The sequence below is a fragment of the Tachypleus tridentatus genome, chromosome 2, assembly GCF_004210375.1.
Source record: "Tachypleus tridentatus isolate NWPU-2018 chromosome 2, ASM421037v1, whole genome shotgun sequence".
Classification (NCBI taxonomy): domain Eukaryota; kingdom Metazoa; phylum Arthropoda; class Merostomata; order Xiphosura; family Limulidae; genus Tachypleus; species Tachypleus tridentatus.
In genome coordinates, this window is record NC_134826.1 from 37,335,902 (window position 1) to 37,363,038 (window position 27,137).

The window sequence follows — 27,137 nt, forward strand, 5'->3', positions numbered from 1 at the left end:
GGCTTTGTTAGATTAATCAATTCTAAAGGTAGAACAAAATATATTTTAAAAATTGCGAATTAATTCATCTTGTTAAATATAGATACTCAAGGTTTTAGTGGTTAGGGATTAAAGAAGTGAAATAAGTATAAGAATAGAATATCTTAGCCATCATTAGTTAATTAAGTTTAATCAATATAGAAGCTATAGGTTTCATAATTGCATATTAAGGAGTCTTAAGATAAATAAGAACGAAATAGTTTTGCAGCCATGGGTTAAATAAATTAATAAATGTAGGAGCAAAAAAATCTTAGATTGTGGTTTAAATATGTTACAAAATTCAGTAATTAGGAGACCAGTGATTTTCATTACAAAAAAATGAGACAAAGTGTCTAAAACAATGTTGTGTTCACAAGTTTTACTGAGCGTTATTTATTTTAATACCTAGATGTTGATTTAATCTTGATTCGTCTTCCACATTTCATCATTCTTGTAACGCTTGATAGATCTCCATGAAAAACAATATATTAATCCAGTTTTATCCATAACTGGTATGTTTTCTTCATATAGTTACATATTAAATCGCGTTTGATAATCGTATGATTCTGGGTTACTTTCATGGAATGCTTTATTAAACTGTGTTTTATTTAAAATATCTGAAATCATTCTGAAAAAAATTCTTAAACGTCAAGGGAAATATTTGTATTCCAGAGAAAGTAAACTGGACAGGCAAAACTTTTCCTTAGAGGTTTCCACCCCATATCAGGAATTCACATTAAGGGGAAATTGACTCTACGCAACAAGCTATTCTAAGATGATGACTGAAAAACTAAATAATTAAAAATAGTTTTGTTAGCATCATCCCTGTCTACAAATAAAGAGAATGATGTGTGATGGTATGTTTACTTGAAGACCCTCAGTGGTAAATCATGGTTATGTCTTTAGATGGGGTATGGTGGCTGAAAGAAGCGTAACTATCTCAGGAACACTACTGTCACACAATGTACTTGTCCTCCCTCCTCAACGAAAACTTTCACAAGGAGACGGTATTTTCAGTTTTAAAAATTATTTTCCGTCATCAGACGCAAAAGGATTAGTAAAAATCGACCAGAGAGTTCAAATAATCCAGGTTAGAATTAATATCACAATTGTAGTAATTTTTACCTAAAATAATTAATGGATTGAAGATGAACTATATACTTTGTTAAGTTTTTGTGCCCAACATTTGAATTGCTGTTGCTTTCTTAGTTGGCTAGTAGAAGTCAGTTGAGGGAGATCTCACACTTGTGTTACATGTAAGTATAGAAATGGGGTTGAAGAAGACAGATTTACTAACAGATGAATCCACAAGAATTTAGAAAGCCTTCATGTGGGGAAGGAGAAAAATAAAGTTGATAGAATAAATTTATGTACTCGAAATCCGAATGAAATGCACATCTGAAGCACAATTTTGCTTAAAAACTGGCATAGTTATTTTGTGTGTTTCAGTGTAATAACATTATTCAAGATCTTTAAAGTTACACATTTTTCTTGTACTTCGTCTTAGAGCATGATAATGAATAAGAGTGGTGAAAATACTAGCAGTGATCCAATATTACATTTATTATCACAGGTTTTTGTTGGCTCATTGGTCTTTTTCGGCATAAAGCTATTCTGATTATCGTTGAATTCTGAGATTAATAACATAACAAATTCAATAAATAATAAGTGTAGAACATAAAATAGTAAAATAAAATTATTTCAAAATAGTTTTGATTGAAATAATTAGTAGAATTAAAAGGACGATGGTTCATAACTAACGGGAAAATTGCATTTTGAAAAGTGTCATAATCTATTATCACACTTTTCAATGCCAAAGGGACGCTTTCAGTTTAACTGTGTCCAAAATGAAACGAAACAAATTTGAATACTGACATCACTTGCAATAAAACTGTTCGATGTCAGATGAACTCTGTGAGTCAACATGTGTCTGAAACATTTTTGCAAGTGAATATATTATTGATGACGGAAAGGCAATATTTCCGCAACAGTGATTTTACAACTCTGTGAAGGAGAAGCAATGTGTGGAAAGGTTGTGACCAATGAGAAGTAACTTTAGAACAAGTTCACCTCCATGACCTCTATGTAAAAACTAGATGGCCAAACCTTGATGGTCGGCTTGATCTGGAAAAGCTTATTGTACCATTTTACCAAAAGGTGCAACTTTCAACAAGGAACAAAGAATGATAAAGTGAAGCGCAAGTGGCAAGCAAAAAGGAGCAGTGTCTTAAAAGCCTTTTTAATGTTCCATTTAAGGGTCTTGGATTTTGAGAACAGATAACAGAGAAGTAAATACTAAAGTTAAATTTCCTGCCTTCCATGAAGTCCTACAAGGGCACAGGCTACACCATCATAAACAGATAATAATGTATCCCAATTGGTGTTGTTGGAACAACTAGCAACAGATTTATACTGGTACTTGGTTGATTCTAGCCACAACTGACTAGCAGGATGGCTCTGAAAGAAAACCTCAGTACCATCCGCTACAGCAATTAAATGCCAAAGTAATATGTTATGTGAACCCAGTCAGGATCGTTTCTCCTTCTTAAATATATATATCACATGTGACAAACATATGGATGGATGTTTGAACTCCAGAGAAGGCAAGATTCCCACGAAGAATATGTCTTGAGTAGTTATGTTACAAGAAACAGAATTGATCCACAATAAAATGAATATCATTGGAACATGCTAAATGTGTGTACATGACGAACAATACTAGTACTAACAAAATCTAATGAAGAACTGTTCTCTACACATCGTGAACATCTAAATGTGAAGCTAGTATAGTATCTCCATTATGAAAGATATAAGTATTATATTAGGATCATATTCAATTTGTTGTCCGCATACTTACTTAAGGATTACTTAGTTTATTCCGTCCAACAGCGTTATCTATGTTTAAATTTGTCTAATATTTCAGCATAAGTTCAAATAGTGTTTAATCTGCCCTTTATTCGGCCTAATTTTCGATTTTGTTATTAATGCACTTTTCATAACCTAAAACCTTGAATTTTTTTACTTTTTCTATTTTTCGTAACTATTAATGGATAGAAAGATAAATTTCAGACGTTATAAGTAAAACAACTTATCGTATAGGATAATAGGTGTTGTTATCGCATGGTCCGAAGATAATGCTCAACCTTTAAGAACAGCACTATAAGTTGTTACGCCACGACACTTGAGTATCTGTAATACATTTAGTTGTAAAAAAAACAAAAACAACTAATCCAACGCTTCGTGCAATATCGAACCTTATCAGTGATCGTAAGGCCAAACATTTTTAATTCGCTTGTGTTTGTACCTCTCCTCAAACCATTATTTCAGCCATATACAGAAGGGAAAATATATTTATAAATTATTATTCATGTGTATAATGTACTGCTTTTTTGAGACAAGTTCCAGTTAGTGAGGATTAGGTTCACCATTAAAAACTATCGTAAAGATTACCGACGTACGACTCATATCTTGATACTTTAAGTTACAGAGCCATATTGAAAAGGATCGACTTCTGGTTACAGAGACGTATCGAAAATAATTTTCTTCTGGTCAGCGATGACAAATAACTTATGGATTTCCGTAATTTTTATTACATTACTATTATGGAGGATACAGATAGGTAAGATTATTAGTTTCATTCAATTTATAAAATCTTTATGAAAATTGAAAATGAACATATTTTATATTTACACTTTGCAGATGAACACCTTATTGCATATATAGGCTTACTCAGTATCTGAAAATTGGTAGTTACAGTGAACGTAATGGATAGTAATTGAAAGTTGTACTAGTTAGTTTATATAACTGGTGGGAACCATTATACTAATGTATTTGGCTACTGGGCTACTAATTAGTTCTTTATCATCATAATGGGAGTCGGAATGTCAACTTTAGAAGGTAAGTTTGTTTAACTTACTTACCCCCAAGTGGTACTACCTCATTATTTTTTTTCTTCTTTATTTTGGAGAAGTGTCACCTTCCCACAACTGTCTGCAGGCAGTGAAGGGTGATATAGATCTGGGATGTTGTGGGATTGAGTACCCACATCTCGCTTTCTTAATTTCTATTCTTTTGATTGTTTTATTATCTTATTATTTAATTATTGCTCATGTGCGACTGACAAACGGAGATTAGACTGATAGACGGTGCATCCACACCGCAATGTGGGTCCTTATATTAATATTGTGGAGGTGTGTGTGTGTTTTTCGTATAACAAAGTCGCAAAGGGTTATCTGCTCAGCCCACCGAAGGAAATCGAACCCCTGATTTTAGCGTTGGAAATCCGGAGACATACCGCTGTACTAGCGGGGGGGCTATTGTGGAGGAAACTGCTAGATAAGATTATTAGTTTCAATTCATAACACACTTCTAAAAACTAAAATTAACCTCATTTTGCATTTATATATACTTTAATATATAAATTATATATATATATATATATTTACATAAACATAGCAAAAATAACGAAACCTGTCGGATGCAGTCGTGTTTGCATCAATAAGGATATTCGACTGAAAGTCGATTTTTACAAATAATTTGAGAACTGTAACATTACCGAGTAAGAATTAACAGGTTTTTAAAATATATATAGCGTAAACTAATATTTCATCTCTTTATTTTAAAGTTTATAGTTGAAGACACGTTTTTATTCTAAACTTCTGATTAGAGTATTATAAGAACCAATGTCAACTATTAACCAGTAGTCTGACAAATGTTTTTTTTTCTTGATGTGGATTATTAAAAGGCACGTAAAACTTATGCATATTGTGACAAAACCGTATAATCATTGAAGAAATAATATTCTTCATTGAAATCAGAAAAATTAAATAAATTGAAGAACATTGTTTAAAAACTAGAAAAACACAGATGTTAGGTGTTTGAAAAACATCTCGCTACAATAAAAGTGGTTTCATAGTGAATTTTTTGTTCTTCTATAAGGACTTGCGTTAGAACAACTGAACACTATACAGAAGAAGACTTAACAAATAGGGTTTGAAAGCACAGCTTCACTTCTGTGCTTTTTTACATTTGTGAACAATCTAGTATATATATTGTAATTCTAAAATCATGAATAGTACACGAGATGGAATATTGGAAAGTTTTATACTCTATACAACTGTCATGCATGGATTTCATTTAAACTTTTACATAGTATTGACAAAGTTATCTGCGTCAGGCGCGGCATTTATTTTTCATCATGTATCAATAATTACCTATCAAAATGAGTATTATGAAAACACGAAGATAACAAATGTGTAAAAAATAAAAACTTAACTGAAAATAAAGAAATTAAGCGTAAGTAGAAATAATTCCAACATCTAAAAGACAGGATTATTATATGGTTTATGAAACTCGTAGTCATCTCGCCTTGAAACATGCTATTACGAAAAATAATTTCTAGATATAGGTAACATTTATTTATTTCTGATTTCAGTGAGGAATAACAGAACAGTTTTATACAACAATTGTATTAGAATATTGTTTTAGTCCCTCATTGTCTATATATGACTTAATTTAATTTTTTATCAAAAAGTGTAATTGTGTTCATTATGTTGCGAAAATTATGATATAACTACGAAGCAGGAACAGATTGAGTGAGAGAGACAAATAAAAATGTCAAACTATGAATATTTTATTAAAAACATGTCTGCAACTATGTCATTATAAGAACAACGATTTTAGTCGTTTCATGTAAACGTATTGCAGGAATATCTCAAACGGAACGGCGTTGTGATTGCCTCTCATTTTACACCTTCCATTGAGACCACAGAGCGATCTGGTTTTAGGACAGCATTATAAATATGAAAGGAACAACAAATCACATAAATATTAACCTTTTAGTATATAAAGGTATTACAGTACAGGTTGTAGGTTATTTGGTTTGTAACATTTCAAGTAAGGTATTTTTTTAAAACATCGGATTTAATATTCATTAGAGAAAATCCATTGTGTACTCTAAATGTTTTAAATTCAATAATATCGATGCCATATCAAAGTTGAAAGGAAATTTCTAGCTGAATGAAATATATTATTTTAAATATTATTATAGGTGGTGTTACATTACTTATGAAACACTGAACAATAAAAAACTTAACTGTTTTACATATCTTTATAATGCAACTTCACATTGACTCTCACATGCAGCTTTGAATATTAAAAACTGTTTTAGTATATTTATTCATAATTTTTAAAGTATTAATAAAATGCTTTACAGTGGACAAACAAATTTGAAGGGAATTATAGTAATCCCACACTATAGATCGAATTTTGATACCAATAATGGGTAGATCACTGATAACCTATCGTGTAATTTTGTGATTAATTCTGAAAAAAAAACCAAAAACATAATCCATATCATTAGTCACGAGAAGTTGTTCACAAACTTGGAAATGTGTAAAGTAATTGATTAATGGAGTATCTATTTAAAATATTATAATGCTGTATTTTATATTTCTATATAATTATGACCATGCAAAATGTGTGTTAGTAGGTTTGTCATTTATGAGTATATCATATTTAAGAATGTAGGTTACCCTTTTATCATCAATTGATATTGTTTTGAATTAACTATAATTATATAGAAAATTAGTTAATTATTTTGTTTACTTAACTAAAAAAATGTGTTTCTCGAATATTGAAAATGATAACCTATAATCCGCTTGTAAAGATAAATATTACTTACTACAACCACTTTTTTACCTTAATTTAAAATGCATTTTTTACAATAGCACTACTAGATTAACGACTATGTACCATGAAAGTAAACTGTTTGGTTAATAATAGGTATGCAAAAAATTACTTCATTAGGAGATTTATTACGTAAGGTAGTGAGTAGATTATATTCATATACATGTGTATAGATAATAAAGAATTTTAGTTTGTTCGATTTTTTTTTTTTTTTTTGCTATAGTACAACCAGAATCATAATACATACAGCAACTAGTTATATATGATAGACTACCAGTTAAATGTGGGACTCTCAAGAGACCTGACATAAGTTAAGAGCCTGTGATAACCCCATTATCTTATGGTATTATTTCACGAAGTAGCAATATGTTCGATTAAGCGGTGTTTCATATATTTAATCCTCTATAGAAAACTGTTTTTCAAATGTTTAACCATATAGTCGTTACTTCTAACCCCAAGTAGTATAACTGAAAGTTTGCAACGCTAAAAACCTGGTTTCAATACCCGTGGTAGGAAAGTAGATATAACTCATTGTGCAACTTTGTGCTTAACTACAAATTTGCTAGTTTATAACAGGAAGCTTTGCATGCGTTAATTACACTTAATGTTTTTGAATGTGTTAATAGTCTAAATTGTTTCACTTCGTTCTCTTAAAAAAAAGTGTTAAATACCTTCCGATTAAAACAACAATATATTGTAAGTAAATTATTTTATTATAACCATGATACCTCTTATGATAAAAGATTTATTATTAACATAAGTTATACACACACACACATATATATAAAGATATTTCTTCGTTTTCTGTTGAATTTTGCACAAAATTATGTAATGATTAGTTTTATTAGCCATTCTTAACTTAGAGAGATGATAGATTAGATTAGAGGCAAGACAGCTAATCATCACCACTCTCCGCCAACTATTGTGCTACTAATTGCTAATGAAAAATGGTATTGAGTATCACATTATAATAACCTTACAGTTGAAAGGGCAATTATGGTCAGTGATGAAATCTGATTCTTCGACCTGCAGATTGCAAATCGAGTGATCTGACTACCAGGCTATGCCAAATTGTTTGTATGTAAAGAAATAAGAAATACATTTTCACACATAAAAGAGATTTGACCGATTTAAGTTTATATAAACGCTAGTTGTTAATATACCAGTTCTTAATTTATGGGAATAAAGGTACCAGATTCCCGTAAACTGAGAAGATTAAGGTGGTTAGTATTTTGTAATATAACAATTTAAATGCTATTAAAGCTACTATTTTAAATGAGGTTGGGTGGAAGGGATATAGTTAACTACGTCAATCAAACATAAATTTACAATATAACTGATACAGTCTTAAAATTATAATGTTTCTGCCTCAAGGTTAATATGTATGTATGTATATAATAAGATCGGGATTTAAGATGTGGAGATATCTAACAAAATATAATTTAAACTTTGTTTAATCTACGTGATATTATGCTAAAATAAGACTGATAATAAGTTTAGTCATAAATGAGATAAATTCGTTATTAATGTGCAGACGCAAAGTTTTTTCTCGGTATAAGTAAATGCGGAATCGATTTCTTAATTGTTTTGTAATATTTAAGGTGCATATAAAGAAACTATAACGTATTTAATTTCGAGTTAATTAAAATTTGTTTGACAGTGAAACGAAAGTAGGCTATTTTATATTTCCATCAATGGAAATTGCACACGGAATTTACTGTTATAAATACGTAGACGTATTGCTGTCCCACAGGGTGACAGCTAATTACGAAGCTTGTATAAAATATGAAAAAAAAATGTTGCAACTTAAAAGAGTATATCAAAATATTAGATATCGATTTTGGAAAAAAAAGTTAAAGTTAATTTCAATTTAATTTCACGAATATTACCTCTTTGTTTTTAAATATTACCCGTTTGTTTCAAGGCTTTAATTGTGTTTTAGGACAAGGAACAAGCAATTCAACAACAGAGTCTACTGCGCACCCCACAATATTAGGATCAGAAACAACTAATCCACCAACAGCAACATTTACAGCAGAGTCTACTGCGCACCCCACAATATTAGGATCAGAAACAACTAATCCACCAACAGCAACATCTACAACAGAGTCTACCGTGTACCCCACAATATCAGTATCAGAAACAACTAATCCACCAACAGCAACATCTACAACAGAGTCTACCGTGTACCCCACAATATCAGTATCAGAAACAACTAATCCACCTACAGCAACATTTACAGCAGAGTTTACTGTGCACCCCACAATATCAGGATCAGAAACAACTAATCCACCAGCAGCAACATCTACAACAGAGTATACTATGTACTCCATAATATCAGAATCAGAAGCAACAACAAACCATTTTATTTTAACAAGAGACTTTTCTACGGAGTCCACTGAAACGTCAACCACAAGAGAACGTACAACGTTTTTATTCTCTTCCACAGCTGCAACATTTTCCGAAGTAACGACCAAGAAAACTCGTAAAAGAGTTGAAGATGTATCAGCTGGTAAAAAAGCAGCCATTGTGATGCCTTTTATAATAATTATTGCGCAGGTGGCGCTGCTTACATTCTTATATTACCGAGGGAGGAATGATGGAAGACTGTATGATATGGCTGTTAGGTTCAGAAGAAATTCTAATCTTCAAAGTTATGAAAGTCTTCCTTAAACACTCAGTAACAGTTTACTTAACCCATCCATTGCTTTACCTATTTGATAACTAACATAATTGATAAGATTTTGTTGTTGTTTTAGAAGAAATATGTGCCATATAAGTTTCTAATAGTTTTCTACACAAACCTCTTTTAACTAAAAATAAATGGACCTAATGTAATAATAATCTCCAACTGGTGTGTAAGTTACTGTTTTTCTATACCTATTAAACAGTGCAATTCTCAAAACCACAGAAAATGTGAATTCTATGACTACAAAGCTTTTACGTGGAAGTTTTCTAGGCTGTTCCATTGATTTAATATCTCTACTGTGATGTGAGACAAATGATTATGTTCAGAAATTTTATTTTATTTAGTAAGAAGTAGGCAAAATATCAATGTGGTTTCATGAAATATGTTACGTCACATTACATGTGATTACCAGTGGCACAGCGGCATGTCTGGGGATTCACACTGCTAAAAACAGAGTTTCGATACTCGTGGTGAGCTAAGCACAGATAGCCTATTGTGTAGCTTTGAGCTTAATTCTAAACAAACAAACTTATTGCATTCCAAAACATAATATCATTAGACCTTAAGTTTGTATTTCAGTCACATATTTCAACTCTGTATGACATCCGTACAAAAGCAGAAAGATTTTACAGGATTTTAAAGAATAAAAACAAGTAGAAGACTCAGTTTTAGGTTCATTAAGCTACATTCTTAAAGGTTAAGCCACTTTAAAATACCAATATAATGGAAGTGTTTTGACTTGAATATATAGTTTTAAAATATTAGTACAACGGAAATGTTTTCACTGAATATATTGTAATTTATCGAAACTCTCAGCAATATCTTATTGTTACGTATTACAATTTATTTCGGATGAGTGTCCGATTTATTGTATTATCAATTACAATTCCAAAGAGCCGGGAATTTTAATATTGTTTTTAATTTATATGTTAATTGAATGTCAATATGTATCAAATTTATAATATTTACCAACATGATTGATACACACAATTGTTTTCTTAACAAAAAATATTTTAATATACAAACGACAATACAAAAGTTATTACAAATAAGAATTTATATACAAATATTTACCAACTGACCAAAAATAGTCATTCTGGAACTGAGTGTTTTATTAACGGTCCAGGTCCATGACAAGTGAATTAATTTTATTTTGGTACACAGATAAGCTTCATTTGATCGGAATGCTTGATTTGTTTTTGAATTTCGAGCAAAGCTACTCGAGGATTATCAGCAGATTGCGAGCCGATCGCCCTTACCACCTGGCCATGTCGAGCACGACAGGAATGCCAGCTAGCTCTTTTTTTGTTTGACTTAACGCAGTTTACAAGCTTACTTTTCACAAAGGAAGATAGATATCTAACGTCCTCGTAGAAATACTAACATTTGAAATGAATTCTCTGAAGCGAGTGAGAATGCTGTTGTTACGTTTCATAGCAAAGCCACATCAGGCTATTTATTGTGTCCATAACTTGAAATCGAACTCCAGATTTTAGTGTTGTGAGTCCGTAACTTTACTACTGTTCCACCAAGAGACCGATGAGGAGGAACTCGTCAGGATCTGAAGGTTTAATTTCTTAGAAACGTATGATATCATAAAATTCATGGAGATTTCCAAGGCAGTGTTTTATTTGTTTCATCCTCCTGATAGTACAGAAATGTTTCATAACGTAAAACTAGAGTAATTTTATGAACTTTCTACTTATGGGTCGTTTCCCTGTCCTTTTTTATTTTGTTTGAAAATTGAGGTTCTTCCTGGGTGCACTGTTATTTTTAGTAGGCAATATATTGATAATTCACTTTTCAGAACTCATGTTCCAAGTCCTGTCTTCCTTGACAAGGTAGGGGAATGATGGTAGACCAGAAGCCTGTTATAGAAGGGCTGCCAATCTTGAGATGGGAACGCACTGACCAATAGGATATAAAGATATCTACTCAATAGCGAGAAGAATCCCTGGCGCAAGACCCTACACTGAATAGCCTTACTTAAAATCATTAACTAAATATACCCGTGTTGCTTTTGGCGGATACATGTAAAAATGACACAAAGAAGACCATGATGGTTCCATTAATTATTGACGAATTATCTGTTACCTATACTTTCCAGAAAATTGAGACTTTATTAAAAAGTGTAAGCCCAACGTCAGAAAGCCAATTAACTTTTTATAAGGTGAAATCTTCGTTCAGTCACAGACACCAAAATACTTTGCATACTTGTGTTATCCTTCAAACCTACAAGTTTAGTGCCATCCATCTGTTAGCAGCTTCAGCTTATTCAGTATTTTCATGAGGTACTGGAATCTATCCATTTCTGCTAAGAAGTCAAACAAGCAGTACTAGTAAAGAATGGATCATGAAAAATCAATGTCGTTCATAGGATCATTTCTAGTAAAGCTGCAAAAAGCACTGCAAGTGGTAGTCATTTCTCTTCAGATGGCCGAGAAAATTCTATATTGTTGTTTCTTGGATTACTTCTATTTCAAGGCCAAAACACCATACTAGAAGAAAATTTCTGATCTTACCACAACACTCTGAAGAGAATGTAAATTGAATCAAAAATACTTCTTAGAATAAAGACCAAGTTACTCAAATTGCGGACGAGGCAGGAAAATACTGTTTTCTTACCATCAAAGATACTATTCCAGTTCAATCGTCGAACTCAGATGTTAATTATAAGAATAAAAAAGCAAAGATTTCGAAGAAGAAAACTACGATATTGCAGAGTTGGGTATGAATTGATTCTATTATATTTCGAATGATATCAAACAAAAGCCCAGTAATATTCTGAAATCTGACAGCAAAGATTCCAAATAAAACTCAATAGTTAAAAGCTATCAGTTTTATAAAAACGAATTTCTTGGCAAATTACGTACATTGGCTTGCAGAAGTGTTCACCCCTTCACAGTAATGTCAGATTTTGATGGAATAAAAATAATGTAAACAATATTTTTCCAAGGAACCGGTTTTTATTCAAAACTCTAATGAGCAAATACTGAAGATTGCTCAGACTAAAAAAAATTCCCTCTTACAAACCTAGTTGTATAGTCAACTACAAAATTTTACTTGTATATGATATTTATTACTTTGAAAATTATTATTTCTACAAATATTTATCTAGTGTCAAGTAAAGTTACTACACATTTAAAACATACTATTTTCAAGTCTAAAGGAAGATATATTTTTATAATTCAATGATTCAATGTAAATGTTAGACCCTAACTAATGACTGGACGTAATTTGTGTATCCACAAGTGAAAAACATGTTAAGAATTGATAACTTGCTAAAAATATTTCTCGAAATATGTTTCATTGCCAAAGAGGAATTTTTATTTCATGACAACATGTACTTAGCAATTACATTAATGTAAGGTTTATTTTTCGTTAAACAGTGTTTTTAAAGTTTGTAAATTACAATTATATGTGAAAAACGGCTGGTATGGGTTGAGAACATTTTTTATGTAGAGGAGCGAACAACGATTGTTCAATTTGATTTTTAAAAGTTTGGTGAAATAACTTATGTAAAGTTTGAAAAAGAAAATCACAATACTAAATACGTACTTTAATTATACTTGCTTGTATAAAAATCTAATTATTACTTTTCATAAGTTAGTTTCAGTAAAAGTACAAATATCGAAAATAAAATTTAATTATAAATTAGAAATTTGCATCTTTTATATTTATTGATTATGGTATTTTTAAACCTTGACCCATTTGCTAATCATAGAAATATTTTGTGATGCAAAAAAGCATTATGTAACGAGAGGTCAAATGTGATAAACAAATTAGTCTATGCTATAGTTTTTCAAAATCAGAATGTAATAACTCACAGTGAAAGCAAGTGAAAAGCTGTTTTATAACTTTAGAATGGTAGCAGAAATATCAATTACAGTGTTTCATTTCCATGGGATTAGCAATGTATACTTTGTGACCAACGTAGAAATTAAACGTGAAAACTTTTATTTCAAATTCCTATAAAATGTAGTGGATTACATTCTTTACCTTGGCTATAATTGTGCTGTTGCGAATTAACATAATTAAAGAATTTAGGGAGAAGTCATGGTATAAGTAATATTAATTAACATATCCGTAGGAACACCTCTAGATCGTTATGTCATTATCAACCTGTCTCAGGACATTAAGTTTTATTTTATGAAGGTTGTGCGAGACACTATATAGTGAAGTTTTGACAAAAACGAAAAATAACAAGAAACCTCTTAATTGCGTGAAAGCATAACCAGCCATTTATTCAGTTTCGAATCTTAGAAGAGGTAAAATATAAACTATGATTCAAAATTTATTTATTCTGTCTGTACTGGCAGACTTTAAATAGTACTATCTCGAAAACGTTAACAAATTCGACAAAATAATTGACCATGTGGAAACACTTGTTTTACTTTAACCCAAATGAACTGAAACATCATTGTAAGTTATTGTTCATTTTAAACCACAGAAAATAAATTATTTTGCAGAAATAAACAGCACTGCTCTAACATTAGATGTCCTGTATATTTTGTCTTAAAATCTTAGAATCAATAATATTTTCCCCTAATATATATAGACCTGAAAATAAGATCATGAGAATCATAATTAACTGTTTATAGGTAAAAACTAATAAATCTAAATAAACAAACATTTAAATTTACAAAATTTTCAAGGTTTTAATGTAATATACTATAGCTTTAAATGTTATTTTTTAGTTCTGCAGTAAATAGGTACATGTTTGAAGTCGTGATACACGTAAATAAAATTTATGCTTTACCTTAACTATTTAAGTAAAAATGCTTTTTATATTTGATAACAAACAAGCAAAACAATAAAATAAACAATACATTGGATTATTATACTTTAACGTCAAGAGTCATAGCGTATAAACATTTCGATTTACATGAATAAGCTGTACGCTATACGAATCTTTTATTATTTCTTTCCGTGCCTTCAAATATTTAGGGTGCTGAAAATTCTTCCAGTAACTCGGCTATGTAGATTTTTCTTTAATATCAATTTCTATGATTTTCATCTTTCCAAGTTAACTTTCTATGTTGTTAAACAGCAGTCTTGCCTTTTTTAACTGTGAAAGAAGAACAGAATAGAAAAATTATGAAATCGGGTTGGTTTGAATTTCACGCAAAGCTACATGCGCTAGCTGTTACTAATTTAGCAGTGAAACACTAGAGGGAAGGCAGCTAGTCATTATCACCCACAACAACCCTTGGACTGTTCTTTTGCCAATTAATATTGTAACTGATCAAAACATTATAATGCCCCCACTATGGGCTGTGTGTGCTCTGCCCACAACTGGTATCGAAACCCTGTTTCTAACGATGTATGTCTGCAGGCATACCGCTGTGCTACTGGGGAGGAAGGAATCGGAAAATCAACTTTCTCTTTCTTATAATGTTTAATATAGGTTCTGTGGTGAGCCGAACCATCATGAATGCTCTAGCACTGAACTCAGTTGCTGGAATGAATCATCATTAAGTAATGGAAAAATAATGGCACCAGCTGCCGGCTAAATGTTTTTTTCTAATCGTACAGCTGATGAATTGTGGTATTGAACGACTTGAGGATGACAAAAGATAGACCTGCTATTGTTACACATAGTTTATAGAGACATAATGAGAAGATTTTTAAAAACATAATTACAGCTGACTTATTTTTAAAAAGAGAAATAAGCCCATTGCTTTCCTTACAAAAGACTTTCCCAGCAGCACAGAGGAAAGTCCGTGGACTTATAAAGCTAGAAACCGGGTTTCGATGTTCATGGTGCTAAAAATCACAGCTAACCCATTGTATAGTTTTATGATAAACTACAAACAAGTCAACTTTACGAAAGATAATAATGCTGATGAAATAACTGTGAGCATAGTTAATCCCACTATAGTATAAAAAAGGGAAACATAGACCAAAATGGTAACGTAATGATTTATCAATATCACTAGTCTATATTTAAATAAAGAAATTAAAACATGTAACTACAACCGCAATTATTTATTTTTATTATAAAAGACAAAACGGAATTAAAAACAAGACAAAACAACGTTACTATTGTTTTCCCCATTCAAGAGCAGCAGAGAATATCAGAACATTGTGAAATATTCATTTCCTTCGAAACCTTTAATTTAATCCAGGAACTATATAATGTCTAGTTATAGCACGTATTTCCAAAACAGAAAAAAAAATCAGTGAAAGTACATGAATGTAAAATTATTTTTACACATAACTATATTTTTAGTTTAATGGAAATTAATTAGCATATGTTTGTTGTTAAGGGCAAAGCTAGGCAATGGATTAACTGTGCTGCGCCAATAGTGCGTATCGATTTTTAGAGTTATAAGGCCTCAGAGTCAGTGTTAAGCTACCAGGAGGCATAGAACATGTTAATTAAAGTAATAAATATAGCAATGATACTTAATCTTTACACTACAAAATACCCTTACCATTGTCATCGTTATCTATCAATTCTTTCAGCTCTTTCTCTGTTGCCCCATCTTCTTCATCTGGCCAGTGAAGTTCAACACCTAAATAGTACAGCCATCCTCCAACAATAGCGCCTAGATGGGGCCCCACCAATCCGATCCACCAGTAATTGTAGTTACGATAACTACGGTATACAAAACAAATTACTTAATAATGTGTTTAAAGTTAATAAATACAAAATAAAACTGACTAAAATTTGTGTGCGTGTGTGATAGGGAAAGACTAATGTCGTGGACCATTAAAATTAAAAGTTAATAAATTTCATCATAGTGATGTAAATTTAATAAATTGTTTGAATTATCACTGAGAAGTATAAAGCAAATACATTTAAATCAATGCTTTGAGTAATCACGAATGGAAACAATGAATTAAAATACAGATTTCAGGATTAAGTAACTTGGATAACATTATGAATTATATCCAATAAGTTTTATTATGTTATTCTGTCCAGTATGAAGTTATTACTTTGAAGGTGTTTAACTGGTAGATGTTTCGCTGAACCGATACAGGGATATGTACGAGAAATCAACGAGTTGGAAGTGTAAAAGGTGGTTAATCACTTGTGAGCTGATTTCAAAGTTTATATTAAATGATTTGATAAGAAAATTAATAGAATAACTTTTAACCCTTTTTCTTTTCTTTGTAAGTAGTACTTCCAGTTAATTTCCACGGATTAATGAGATGGTGGCCTGCGGGTATGATACATGTTTTTGTTTTTATATGTGCAATTAGTAGTATTAGTAGTATGTACTGTGATCTTCAAAGGTTAATATTTTTCATGCCATCCCACAGCTACAGTATAACTGATAGTGTCTCTTTACTTATACAAGAATTAAACATCGTCACAATGCTAGTGGCTATAGCATTGCCTTAAGGTAATTAAGTGTGAAGTTTTCACTGTTAGTTTGTATCTTTGACCATATCTTCTGAATAACTAATTACAGAGTCACATATCGTAGTTGTATCATGTGTTTGTAGAATAAAATCGTTTGTTCTTTTATATGCTTCTTTTGTCAACTTTATATCATTTTCTAAACATTAGTGAATTACGTGGTTTACCAAGAAACTAAAACACATAAAATATTTTTCTGAAAAACTTAAACAATCTGAAACGTAATTCATTATGTCAACTTCATTATGACTATTTTATTGATTCAAGTATAATACTTGCCTGTTGACTTGCAAAACTGTATTCCGCCTTTTATTATAAAGTATTTATATGGAAGTTTACTGTTGTTGTCGTTTTGAATAAAGCACAAAGCCCCTGAGCCACTGGGGGACAGGAAGTTTATTGTAAAGCATTTTTTACCTACTTGTTCATCACAATTTTCTTGGTTTTGTAGATAAGATATTTTCAAATAAATGAATAACATACACCAGAGATGTTCTATAATAATTCAAATCGAGACTTCTTTATGGTCAGTCTATTATATTTGTGTTTTCTTGTTTAAAGTAGGTCATCAAAATTATAGCAGTATGACTGACACCAAGCATTAGTCTGCATTAAAATAAAGTTAGGTCAATATACTCGCAGAAGGGCAAACAACTGAATCCAATTTACTCCCGAACAGAATATTGTTCCATCAAGATTTGTTCTTCTATTTAAAATAATACTTCCCCTTACCATTATTAATACTTGCCTATCACGTTTCAAAATATTGAACTGAACAAATCGTATGCTACAGTAATTCCAGCCAAAATCATGCCGATCTTGTGTACACATTAAACCTTGACTTATCTGTGAAGAATACAGCTAGTCCTAGCACATCATCCAATACATAGGGTAGAAAGGGAACGTATTTCCTTCTCATTTTCTATCAAAGTTAGGCAGTCATAAATTCTGGTGATTTCAACAAAGATCCAACATAGGTGTACGATGCTGTGTAGTGAAGTGCGAAACTGGAGAACTTATTGTTTTTAGCCGTCTTATTCTGTTACTGATAAATCACTTAAGTTGCTGTCCTGAAATGCATATTAAAATAATGGATAATGATGCGAGAGCTATTCTTAATCGCTATAATCTACAAACAGCGGCCATTAGTGACGTAGTTAACTTGTTCAGTTTATTTAGAACAGTCTTATTAGTGTATCCATATGTTTGCCACATCACACTTAGGTGCACAAAACTAAGCTGTTACTTATTTGGTTTTCGTCTACAAAACATATACAACACCTGTAAATGTCTGTTAGGAACCAGCGTTTGCTACTACCAGTTAAGACTTTCATACAGTTATCGAAACCAAGTGTTATTGAAACAATATCCAAAACACTAAGTAAATAATTTATTCCTAGAAACGAAATTAGGACAACTAGCCGATTACACGTGGCGCCAGTGCTTACTTGGGGTGCCAACAGTTGGAAGGAATGACAGTGCGTGGTGGCTATGAGTGATTTGCACCCTTTTATTGCAATTTCTGTTGAATTCTTTTTCTTGTCCAAAGACAAAAACGTAAAATGTAAAAATACATCGAATCTACGTGTGACCTCTTTATCTTCGTTTTGCTCCACTACGCGCAGTAACTACAGCTGCTCAATTTTTTCTGCACATTCGAATGGAGAAAAATAAAGTTCTCTGTGATGTGAAACAGAAGATAATTGTAAAAATCGAGACCCCTATTGCAATTCTACATGCATACATGGCAAAAGGTTTGCGAAGTTGGGGAATGCACATCGCGTAAAAAAATCGTTTTTCTAATATCAAGAGTTTTATTATTGTATGACGTCGTACGAGGGCAAGAAGCGCTAACGTAAACATACGTATATATTTCATTTAATCAAAATTCTCATACTTTTTATTATTAGAGTACATGAAATACTAAAAAAAGTAAAACATTTAGCATTTTTGTTTATTGCTTTGCAAAATATTTAAGTCTAATACAGAACAAACAATGCAAAAGCAAACAAAGAAACACGACTCCCAACAAAGATTCTTAAACAAAAAACAAGAAAAAATTTGACCTTCAAAACATATAAGCCTATATTTCAAAACATTCTACACACATACATATATATGTATATATCTTGACCATTCTAGGATACTAGCACCATCAATACGAATCATCACAGAAAATGACAGAAAGTCCTTTAACATCCTGACAAGGCGTTAAATTACACAACAAGTTTCTGAACGTTTTATTTAATTAAAGCCAACTATAAACAAATATAAGAATAGATGCCAGTCAGTTTACCTCTTTACTTCTTTGTTTGATTGATTATTATTATTATTTTAAAATAGGAGAGGAGCTGAGAGTTTGGCTTGTTTACTAAAATTAAATAGCAATAAATGGAAGTTAACATGGTATATTATTTTCCGAAGTTTTGCTTACTAACAAAATATCACTTATATGTTCAAGAAACATGTGTAATTAACTACTATTTCTCCAGGGAAGATATAATTGTAAAACTACGGTCATGTTTGTTTGAATTTCGCTCAAAGCTACGCGACTGATATCTGCGTCCCTAACTTAGTAATTAAATTCTAGAGGGAAGGCATCACCATCAATTGTTCACTCTTGAGCTATTTCTTTATCAAATAATAGTAGATTTACTTTTACATTATAAAGCCCCTTGGGTTGAAAGAGCGAGCACATTTAGTAGGATAGGGATTCGAACCCGCGGCCCACAGACTGCGATTGAAGCGCCCTAACAACCTGTTTTTCTCAGGCCTGCGGTGCATAAGTTCAGCATGTAAAAGTTATAAAAGTTGAAAACATGCGTCTAAGACTTGGTTAAATGGTTGAAGAGGGTGTTAAAGAATGTAAAATAAAAAACAACGTTCAGAAAAAAAGAAGAATTCAATGTTGTCCACGGAAAGAGAAAAATTTACACAGTAGAATATTTCACACAGTAACATACTCCGAACGTAACGTCCCAATTTAATCAGTATCAACTTTTTTATTCATGGTTATGATTCCGAATTAAAACTCCTTGCCCCAGTCATTCAATGCATTGAACATAGATATGGTTCGTGTTATTGAAAACAAGGTAATAAAGAAAGGTTTGAAAAAAAACCATGAGCCAAAAGTTCAAAAATTCAAACACATCTCAAAATCAAAAGCTATTTCAAGTTATTTTTTTGCCAAAGATAGAAGGGAGGAGGTACGTTTCCATGGCTGTTCGATCATGCTTAAATATTCTTGCAAAATCATTATTAAAAAGCTTGATTATCGAAAACATTTAGTTTAAAATACTACTATGTTGAACTTAATCATCGTTTCCAAAATGTGTAAGTGACCTTTGACCTTAATAGCAGACATATGAACTTACAAACAGCAAAATAATGTTTATTTGCGAATCCTGTACTTAACCTGATTTTTAGAAATTCTCTGACTTACATTAGAATAAATAAACAATATTTTAAAAAAAATTCATAAAACGAACTGTACAAAGGAACTAATTAAACTATCAAAGAAATAATACTAACATATCACCAATTTTAAACTATCAAAGAAAGAACATTAACACGTATCAATTTTAACCTGTTAAAGGAACAGCATTAATACACTATCAATTTTAAACTAACAAGCTCTCTTCCCTCTAATCTTTCTCTGTTAAACAGGGGAAGGCTACCCAGAGATGATAGGGGTACTACCAGATAAATCTGACCCATAATCATCGATGATACAGCAGCATCTAAAACGCCTTAATTTTCGTAAGAGGCATCGAAACTCATAAAACAAATAAAGAATTGGAACCGAAACAGATAATAATATTCCAGTTAATTTCAAAGTAACTTCACTTGAGCCTTTTTCTATACTACGCGATGATTCTGTAACAAGTTTGAAGGCTTATAATACTAAAAAGCGAGGTTAGGTACCTGCGGCGACAGTGTACAGCTAACAGATTTTGTAGACTTTTGCTTAATACCAACAAACGAAACGAAAAACATATGATTCGTAGAGGAAACTAAGTATATTACAGCAGTTTTTGTTTAGTTTTACGTTTATTTGCGGGCTTGTTTTTAAACATAAAGCTGCACAGTGGGCCATCAGTGATGTGCTCATTGTAAGATCGAACCCCGAATTATAGCAATATGAGCTTTCAACTTTACCATTGAGCCACTGAGTAGGAATGGAAATTTTGTTTTAAGACACGTATGTCTACATTAATTTAACATTACAGTTTGCAAATTCCGAAAAACTAGTTTAACATTGCAACTTATAGATTTTAAAACCTACTGGGGTTTTCCAAGAAAACAAATCAGAATTTTTTTGTGCTTGTAACAAATGTTTATTAAAACAATTAACATTTTCATGTACAAATCTATAAGCTTAGGTAACATAAAGACATTTATGTGTTTTGTTTTTTAATTTAGCACGAAGCTACTAGATGGCTACCTGAGCTAACTATTTTTAAATTAACAGAGATAGACTAGAGGGAAGACAGCTAGTTAACACTACCCACCACCAATTCTGAAGCTATTCTTTTAACAAAGAACAGTGGGATTTACTATTACCTTATAATCTTCCTCCTAATAAAAGTGTGAGCATCTTCGGTGACGAGTATTCGAGCTTGTGGTCCTAAAATTACGAGTCGAGTACTCTAATCACCATACTATAAAAGTTGTGTTTTAATGAACAAATGACAGCTATGGGATAACAGTTTTGTGTTTGCTTACAGATGAACTTCACTAAATGATAGCTTTTTATTTCTTCATGCAAAAACAACTTTTAAGAATAAAGAAAAAAATAACTCACCTGAAGGGCGCTGAGCCCCAACCAGCAACGGCGGTGAATATTCGCGTAGCAAAATCACGAGCTGGATTTAAAGCGGCCATACAGTTAGTACCATAAGCCATAGCCACAGATCCAATCATGAAACCAATGACGATCGCAGCTCCCCACAGCGGAAACTTGATATTTCTTTCGTCAACTACAGCTAAGATTGAGAACATTACTATTCCGGTTCCAACGATCTAAACAAAGAAATACAAATATGGTAAAGATAAAGTGGTGAATAACGAAAGTATACTAATTTATCTTATATATTTAGTTTGATTTTTGTTCTGTTTTTGAGAAAAGGAGAAATGATTGTGTTTGGGCGCACAAGGGGAGAAATAATTATGTCTTAGAACACAGCTTACAGGGATACGTTTGTTTGTTTTATATTTCGCGCAAAGCTACATGAGGACTATCTGCGCTAGCCGTCCCTAATTTAGCAGTGAAAGACTAAATAGAAGGCAGCTAGTCATCACCACCCACGACCAACTATTAGGCTATTCTTTTACCGTCGAATAATGAGATAAATCATCAAATAACATAACATCCGCACGGCTGAAAGAGCGAACATGTTCGTTGTGAAATGGATTCAAACCCGTTATCCTCAGTTTGAGAGTCAAGTGCCCTAATCCCTGGCCATGGCGGATCTAGGGATATCTAAACACACTGTTTAGAGCACTAAGGAAAATTAAAGCACATTTGTTTGTTTGCTGTTTTTTTTTGTCTAAAACCAAAAATGGACTATCTTCCGTGTCCATTTCGGGGAATTAAACCCTGGACTTAAACGTTGTAATTTCCTAGAATTACTACTGTCCTACCGTGGGATAAAGCATGTTGGACAATATAAGATTGAAATACGTATGTTCTTTCTTCTGATTAATAGCTATGATAATTTTTTCAGGGCTTTCTCTAAAACGAAACAGTTATAAATACTAAGTTGTTGATGTGGACACAACAGATAGCCCCATGTGGAAAAGCAAGAAGTGTGTATTTTCCAAGAGTAAGAATGAATTTACAAGAACATAACGTTTTCCTATATGTTATTGGTCAGTGTTACAAGTAAAAAAGTCCACACTACTGGCATACTCACAGATTCGATTCCAGAACACTCTTAATACAAATTACGGAGAAGAAATTTATAATTATCTTGTAGAAATTATCAGTGGTATCTTGATTTCTTTCTGTTTATCGTATGTAATTTATAATTTATATTTATTACTATTTCTTTTTCACATGTTTATCTGTCTCTAGTTCTTGTTGACCACCCCCAGTGGTATGGTTGCAGACTCACACTGCTAGAAACCGGGTTTCGATACCCATAGTGGGAAGAGCATAAATAACCCATTGTGTAGTTTGTGCTTAATTCCAAACAGTTAAAACCATCTTGGCCTAGCGTAATTGATAGAGAACCTTGTTAACACCAATACTAAGTTATCTAAATTCTCTTTTTTTCTCAGTAATTTATTAATTACTTTTTTCTAACATATTGTTTTAGTTGAGTGCGCAAAATTCCTCTTCAGTATTTCTTTAAGCTAAACATCACTAACACACAATACACAATGTAACATCTCATCTCGATAGATTGCATACTTTCGTGTTATCATGGTGAGCCACCCAAGAAACAGCATAAACAGCGTGACATCATGTTATTTGTCTTTAATAATTTTCATTCTAAATAATACTTATGCAATCCTGCAAATTTTCCAGACATGTAGGCAGTACTCATCTTATTTCTCATTTATTTGTGAAACATCATCACAAAGTGGTTCGCATTTCAAAATGCTTTAAAAGTCCTACATTTTTTATTACTGAAGTGTGCTGAAACCCAGCAGTTCTTGCTATTTGGACATTTTGATTTCAATTTATCATTTTTTTAAAATGAATAACCGCACCACTAGAATATTTGATCCACGCAATTCGCGAATAATTAATTATGCTTGTAGACATCTCGGTCAATACACTTCGCGAAATTGAGATGACATATTCTTACCTGGTCCAGAAAACAATTTGCAATAGAAACATGGTCCTTTGGGTAAGTAGCCCAGATGTAACCAGTGCCCGTTGGTCCAACAACTGTCCTGTTGCCGCCGTCAAACCAATTTAGGGCATCTAAAATTCCATAAAAAACAAAAAAGGTGAAACAGAATGTGTTTCAAAATTTATATTATTCTTAGTATCAAGGAAAAGTAATATACGATTTCCTGTAATTTACAAACGTTTAGTCTGCTTGATAAGTTAAACCTGGGATGTACATCAAAAGCACATTAATTGAGTGTGTGTGTGTGTGTGGGGGGGGTTCTTATAGCAAAGCCACATCGGGTTATCTGCTGAGCCCACCGAGGGGAATCGAGCCCCCTGATTTTAGCGTTGTAATTCCGTATACTTACCGCTGTACCAGTGGGGGACACACGTTGACTGATTTGGTGCGAACAATAATGTTTTTAGGACACGATAGTAAACAAATCTAAATATTGTAGAACAAATAGTGGAAATATTTGAAACTGTTCACGTAAATCTATATTATTTTATGTTGAGTGTGTTTGTGTGTTTTGTTATAGCAAAGTTACCTCGAGCATTCTGCTGTGTTTATCGAGAGGAATCGAACTCCTAATTTTAACTGTATGTTGAAATAAGTATACTAACACGTAAAAAAAATTCCAACTATGAAAGTATCTTACTACATTGTAAATTATGCAGAAAATTACGTTACCTTCACTAATATAAACATTAAATTAGCCCCCACACAGTGACACAGCGGCATGTCTACGACACCTGTGGTGGGAAGAGCATAGATAGCACATTGTGTAGCTTTGTGCTTAACTTCAAACGAACAATAAATCGATAAAAACTCTTTCTCTTTCCTCTTTCCAGTTACAAAGCCATCATTGTGAGGATAAATATAGGAGTCATTGGACCGTTGATTTCTAGATATATGAGAGTAATATAAAATGAACGTAATTTGTAAACCAAAGCCCTTCCGCTAGTACAGCGGTAAGTCTACGGATTTACAAAGTTAAAATCAGGGGTTCGATTCCTGTCGATAGCCTCAGCAGATAGCCCGATGTGGCTTTACTGTAAAAAAAACACACACATTGTAAATAAAATGAATGTGTCAACAATTTAATGACATGATTTTGAAATTAATGTTAGCATTTAGTTCTTTTCAATACTCGAATGATATTTCTGTAAAAAAAAAAGGTGTTGTTTATTATTAAGCACAAAGCTACACAAAGGAATAGGTGTGTGTGTCCATGACGGGTATCGAAACCCGATTGCTAGCAGTACAGCTCCGCAGACGTACCGATGTATACGTCTGCGGAATTGCACTGCTAAGGAAGGGCTAAGAAAAAATAACTTGTTTATTCTTTGTACGTGAAAGCATAAGCCGTTTTTCCACATACTTTAGAAGATTCGGCTTTTAGATACTCATTTTGTCCCCCGCTAGTCTACGGATTTACAACGCTAAAATTAGGGGTTCGATTCCCCTCGGTAAACTCAGCAAATAGCCCGATGTGGCTTTGCTATAAGGAAAACACAAACACAAACTATACTCATTTTAAATTTCAACCGTATATACAATCTTGTCAAAATTATTCGTCTAAAACTTGTATAAAATGTGTTTCTACCCATATTTTATTGTAGGACTAAACTCTGTACAAGAGCATAATCACATTTTTTCTTGATATATTTCTGTTGTTGTTACAGTAAAATGGTTGGCAAGTTAGTATGGATATTTAGAACAATATTTCTGGCGAACACTGTAGTGTAAAATCAAAATAATGTTTGTGCATGCTTAAATAAAGGACCACAGCATGTGCATAGCCGAAATTTCTGAAAAAGGTTCTAAGAAGAAACTGCGGATGCAAATTGGGTTGATATATAAGTAAAGGATTGAAAGACAACTGTTATTCTATCATCACCATCAACTTAGGTTTCGAACAATTAATGATATTTGAGGAGATGTAAGAATACTATAAAGTTGATGCATAATTCTGAGCGTACTGTTGTAAGACCGACACGAGATATGGGTTGTGTTCTGCTGTTAATGATAGCAGATTGGTTAAGAGGTACTTAGCAGCCATCATGATTGTTCTTTACGGTTCTTCATCTTTTGATTTCTGGTTATAGAGTTTTTAAAAATAGTAAGATCTATCTCAGTGACACAGTAACAACAATTCCCATTGAAGATTCCATTGCGAGTGATCCTTGGGGAGTTGTTACGTACAACGATATTAAGAATGATGGTGACAGTTGCTACAGAGTCGACCTCAGTGCCATTTCGAAAACTTTTCATGAACCACTATAGTGGTTCAAAATATGGATCGCCACTTGTTTTTCTTTAATATTATCTAGCAAAAAAGTCTGTATTCCGGATCGGAATTACTAAACGCATCATAACGTATAGCATAGGATAGTTTCAAGTATTTGACTACCTAGCAAATAACAGACGCTACACAACTGTTGATATTCAATCGCTTTAATGCAGTCTGTGCAAAGTATATAGCTACTTACAGGCCATGGATATAATTTAAAGTTTATGTGACAGGCATGACATGTGTACCATAGCGATTATTTAACTTAATATCTCACTCCACATTATTTAGGTATACATCCGTCATAGGCCACTGCCTCACTCTATATCATTACTTCACAATAGAACTCAGGTTCTTTTGCGCTATTATCGTAGTTAATGGACAACTTGAGCATGGCGAGTAGCCTTCTCGGTCTCCAATGGAGCATTTAGTGATAATTTAAAGTGATTTACTTAAAATTAGAGGTGTTATGAATTAAAAAAAGGTTATTTTACCCCCTAACAACAAGCAGTGATTTTTTCAATGCCTAAAAATGTCTGTGTTCAAACTTTGATTTAACCAAAAATGCTATTTATAATAAAACAAGGTTCATTTTAAAATATTTTGCTTTTTCACAGCACTTGTAGTGAAAGGTAAAAATGCGAACTTAAAGTTTAGATGCCAGTTTTACCCCAACGTTCTCTTACGTCACATATGCACTTTGTCAGCACCGATAAAAAATAGCTTTGATACTCATTAAATTCATCACAGCAAGATTTAAAAAATAACTTCAACGTACTAATGTTAAATTATTAAGCCTAATAATAATGATTAAATCACAACAGACTGTAGATCTTTTTACATCTTTTCCAAGATACTTCATTATGGATTTAAAATCAAACAAGCATATAAATAAAATTTAAATAATCCTCTAATTAGAAATTTATAGTACACTAATTAAAAAAAAATATCAAAACGTTTGCAGAGCATTATAACTTTTATCACCGTTGTTCCTTTCATTGGTTTTATTGCTTCCTGGCTTTTGACATTTAAAACCGTAATATAAAACTAAATCATAATTAACAGGACATAAGATGATGAGTTTGCAATATATTTTATATATAATCATATGTGGTATGAAACAAAAGACATGATCTTATACAAAAGGTAGTTATTTATTTCGTAGCGTATCTTAGAAAATTAGCGTATAAGAAACTCCTCTTTTTCTAAGTGTATTTAAATGTTCTCACGTGTTAT

At 32.2% G+C, this 27,137-nt stretch overlaps 2 protein-coding genes across 2 annotated transcripts in view; one reads left to right on the forward strand and one right to left on the reverse strand.

The window, feature by feature from the left end:
• Positions 1–3,244: 3,244 nt before the first annotated feature.
• LOC143241045 (uncharacterized) lies at positions 3,245–13,460 on the forward strand. The gene is made up of 2 exons (XM_076484512.1): positions 3,245–3,637; positions 8,648–13,460. The coding sequence occupies exons 1-2, from the start codon at positions 3,574–3,576 to the stop codon at positions 9,376–9,378; spliced, it is 795 nt and encodes a 264-aa protein (XP_076340627.1). The 5' UTR covers positions 3,245–3,573; the 3' UTR covers positions 9,379–13,460.
• Positions 13,461–13,608: 148 nt separating this feature from the next.
• LOC143241040 (aquaporin-7-like) overlaps positions 13,609–27,137 on the reverse strand; it is a 43,095-nt gene continuing 29,566 nt past the window's right edge. The window contains exons 4-7 of the mRNA XM_076484498.1: positions 23,579–23,697; positions 21,568–21,785; positions 15,832–15,995; positions 13,609–14,462 (exon numbers count right to left, since the gene is read on the reverse strand). Coding sequence (XP_076340613.1) covers positions 14,437–14,462; positions 15,832–15,995; positions 21,568–21,785; positions 23,579–23,697 — 527 coding nt within the window. The 3' untranslated portion in view covers positions 13,609–14,436. The remainder of the gene's footprint in view (positions 14,463–15,831; positions 15,996–21,567; positions 21,786–23,578; positions 23,698–27,137) is intronic.

What these genes read in the sequence shown, in the direction of transcription:
- LOC143241045 (XM_076484512.1), top strand. Translation starts at nt 3,574, where the DNA reads ATGACAAATAACTTATGGATTTCCGTAATTTTTATTACATTACTATTA. An exon ending in ATTATGGAGGATACAGATAG is followed by an intron (nt 3,638 to 8,647) that starts GTAAGATTATTA and finishes ATTGTGTTTTAG; the next exon opens with GACAAGGAACAAGCAATTCA.